We start from the raw sequence: 3,390 nt of genomic DNA, 5'->3' as shown, positions 1-3,390 counted from the left end.
CGACAACAGGCGAGAGCGGTCCATGAGGGTCTATCCTTATATTATGTCTATGACAGGAAGAGGCGTGCCGCATGGCGTGGAGCCTCCTCACCGAGCATTATGGGATACCGGCAGACAGGCTGTATGTGTCATACTTTGGAGGAGACGCCAGCTCGGGTCTGTCGGCGGACCAGGAGACCCGGGACATCTGGCTGCACCTGGGGTAGGTCCAAGCGGGACTGCGGCTGGTTCTGGGCCATGTGACCTGGTTCTGACCGGGTTCTGTGTTTTGCAGGGTTCCTGCGTCGCGTGTGCTTCCGTTCGGTCTGAAGGATAACTTCTGGGAGATGGGGGACACGGGCCCCTGCGGCCCCTGCACCGAGATCCACTACGACCACGTTGGCGGCCGCAACGCTGCGGCGCTGGTCAACGCAGGCGGCGCCGAGGTGGTGGAGATCTGGAACCTGGTCTTCATCCAGTACAACAGGTCTGGCTTCACACCACACCACCTCAGACCAGTTTAAACCAGCTCAGACCCGTGTAAACTGGTCCCAGTCTGCCTCAGGGAGGCGGACCACAGCCTGCGGCTGCTGCCCCAGTTCAGCGTGGATACTGGGATGGGACTGGAGCGACTGGTCGGCGTTCTGCAGGGGAAGCGCTCCAACTATGACACGGATCTGTTCACGCCGCTGCTGGACGCCATCCACCAGGTGAGTCGGGTCGAAGGGCGGTGGTCGACATGACGACCAGCCTGTCGTCATGGCAACATGTCTCTGCTGTGTCCGCAGCGGTCGAGGGTGGGGCCTTATGGCGGCAGGATGGGCGCGGCGCCGGACGCCCAGGTGGACCGGGCCTACCGAGTCGTGGCCGACCACATCCGAACCCTGGCGGTCTGCATCGCCGACGGGGTGCATCCAGGGATGTCTGGTGCCGAGTGAGTCTGCGGCCCATCGGCTGGCGGCGCCGTGATGTCAAGCTGACCCCTTTGTTCGGTCCAGGTTGGTGCTGAGGAGGATCCTGAGGCGGGCGGTCCGGTTCTGTGCCGAGGTTCTGCAGGCTCCGCCGGGTTCGCTGGCCAGCCTGGTCCCCACCGTGGCTCAGACTCTGGTACAATACATTTCCCATCATCCCTCTGGCTGGCAACCACGTGCTTTCATTGGCTGACCTTTGACCTCTGGTGCAGGGCGACACATATCCGGAGCTGTTCCGGGAGGCGGACCGGGTGAGTGTTGGTCCACAGGAGCAGCACATGAATGATGTCACAGGAAGTGGTCACCAGCGGCAGCGTCTCTTTCAGATCGCCGACATCATCAACGAGAACGAGGGTCACTTCCTGTCATCCCTGCAGCGCGGCAGCCGGCTGATCCAGAGGACCTGCCTCCGGACGGGCAGCGGCCCCTTCCCTGGTCCGCCGCCGCACTTCGCATGGTGATCTGCAGGTGTGGGTCTGCAGGGGAGCTAACTTCCTGCTGCTCGTCCGCAGCGGCGGTGGCGTGGTCTTTGTACCGGGACCTGGGCTTCCCTCTGGACCTGGTGGACCTGATGCTGGAGGAACGCGGCATCCAGGTGGACCGCCAGGAGCTGGACCGCCTCGTCTCCCACGAGCAGAAGGTGAGGGATTCCCAGGGTGCACCTGCTGGTCCTCTGTGGGTCAGAGGTCGGACTGACACTTCCAGCATCATGGCGGTTATTTGGCTTCCTGTGAAAAACTACATGGGAGCTTTTATTGTGAAGGAGCTGATGTCAGTGGTGATGTCACCTGCCCAGATGCGGGCGGAGCAGCAGGCGGACTCGCGGCCCCGCCTCCTGCTGGACGTCCTGAGCCTGGCGGCGCTGCAGCGTGCCGGCGTTCCTCACACCGACGACGGCCCCAAGTACCGCTACCACCTGGAGAACGGCCGATACGGTAGGCGGCGCCCGCACAGGTAGGCAGCCTGTGATTGGCCAACGCCGTAACTCCTCCCCTCCTCCCAGTGTTCCCAGCATGCCAAGCGACGGTCCTGGCTCTGTACGACGGCAGGTCGCTGGTTCCGGAAGTCGGCCCGGGTCGGCGCTGCGGAGTGATTCTGGACCGGACCTGCTTCTACTCGGAGCAGGGCGGCCAGTCGCATGACCGCGGCTACCTGATGCGCGACGGGCTGCAGGTGAGCCGAGCATCATGGGAAACGTCCGCAGAGTCTCCAGGTGACTCCAGGTGTTCTGTCCCTCAGGAGGTTCTGTTCTCAGTGGAGGCGGTGAACCGGGCCGGAGGATACGTGGTCCACCAGGTGACGGTTCCGGACCACCTGAGAACTGGAGACCAGGTGGAGCTGCACCTGGATCAGGTACCAGCAGAACCAGAATGTCTTTACTGTCACTGTACAGAGGTCCAGCCACAGGAAGATCCGCCGCTCTTCTAGGTGTGTGTGTGTGTGTGTGTGTGTGTGTGTGTGGGGCGACCTCGGTTGTTGATGTCAAATATATTCATTCAGCACTTTAACAAAGTGCTGAATGAATATAACAAAATAAATTGATGAAAGCAGAGCAGCGGCACGATCCATCAGGGTTTTACATTGAAACACGTTAAGTTGACAGGAAACAAAATATTTATCATTAATTATGTTACTGGAAGACAACATTACTTAAACCCATAACTATAGAATCTTAAAAACAACAAAACACAAAAATACATTTAAAATAAATATCAATTATTGCATAAATGATATTATCCAAATTAAGTCATCAGTCAGTGGATCACATTTAGAGCCGGCCCAAGGCATAAATGAACTAAGAGACTATCAGTGGTTTCAGCAGATAAATTACAAGATTTTAAATGTTTAACATTTAAATGCAAGATTTTAATGAGCTGGCAAGTTTACTTTGTAAATGTTCAAAGAACAACATTCATAGTTTGTTTTGTTACCATAGCAACAATCTGATGCTATGAGTTGAATATTTGAGTTTTAGCTGTTCATTAATGCATCTTAGTAAACCACAGTTATCACTGACTGCTTTTACACCAGGCCCCTCTGCCAGGCTTCATGCTGCTGATGGGGCCCATAAGTCAGATTCTGCTTCAACATTGGACCGGACCGGCATGATGAGCTAGACCTGCTGCTCAGCGCTTCTCTGCTGGTTGCAGAGGGACAACAGGAGGTTTAATCTATGCAGCTTTAGCAGCTCTTCCATTTGGTGTCTGTTGAGTTTTAATGATGGTCATATCGGCTCTTTTAGAGCCAATCAGGCTCTGGTTGCCGGGGCTTCATGGGACGACTTGTTCTGATCCCCACGCAGCAACTCTGACTCCAAGCAGACAAAGCATTTGATGTCCATTATGTCGCCGCAAAGAATAAAACGAAATAAAAACAAACCAACATGCTGCGCTGGTTATGCGGTGAGTCCGTCCATAATCCCGGCTAACCGGGACTCAAA

The 3,390-nt window shown here is 56.1% G+C and overlaps 1 protein-coding gene across 3 annotated transcripts in view; it reads left to right on the top strand.

Annotated features, from left to right (window-relative positions):
* The window catches only part of aars2 (alanyl-tRNA synthetase 2, mitochondrial (putative)), a 19,706-nt gene that overhangs the window by 5,966 nt on the left and 10,350 nt on the right, over positions 1-3,390 (top strand). For 2 of the 3 annotated variants that reach the window (XR_001427724.1, XM_015054746.1), the window contains exons 3-13: positions 57-202; positions 275-466; positions 545-689; positions 768-913; positions 978-1,086; positions 1,163-1,201; positions 1,277-1,385; positions 1,463-1,590; positions 1,714-1,885; positions 1,954-2,123; positions 2,190-2,303. Coding sequence is in view for 2 of the 3 variants with exons in the window: in XM_015054746.1 (XP_014910232.1) it covers positions 57-202; positions 275-466; positions 545-689; positions 768-913; positions 978-1,086; positions 1,163-1,201; positions 1,277-1,385; positions 1,463-1,590; positions 1,714-1,885; positions 1,954-2,123; positions 2,190-2,303 (1,470 nt within the window). In the remaining variant the exon portion in view is untranslated. The remainder of the gene's footprint in view (positions 1-56; positions 203-274; positions 467-544; positions 690-767; positions 914-977; positions 1,087-1,162; positions 1,202-1,276; positions 1,386-1,462; positions 1,591-1,713; positions 1,886-1,953; positions 2,124-2,189; positions 2,304-3,390) is intronic. The other variant, XM_015054747.1, reaches the window with a different exon arrangement.

Source organism: Poecilia latipinna, unplaced genomic scaffold (genome assembly GCF_001443285.1).
Source record: "Poecilia latipinna isolate Pla-1442-1.1 unplaced genomic scaffold, P_latipinna-1.0 Scaffold1276, whole genome shotgun sequence".
In the NCBI taxonomy this organism is placed as follows: Eukaryota; Metazoa; Chordata; class Actinopteri; order Cyprinodontiformes; family Poeciliidae; genus Poecilia; species Poecilia latipinna.
The sequence above is the reverse complement of the archived record's forward strand: the minus strand, read 5'-3'. Positions and strand labels throughout refer to the sequence as shown.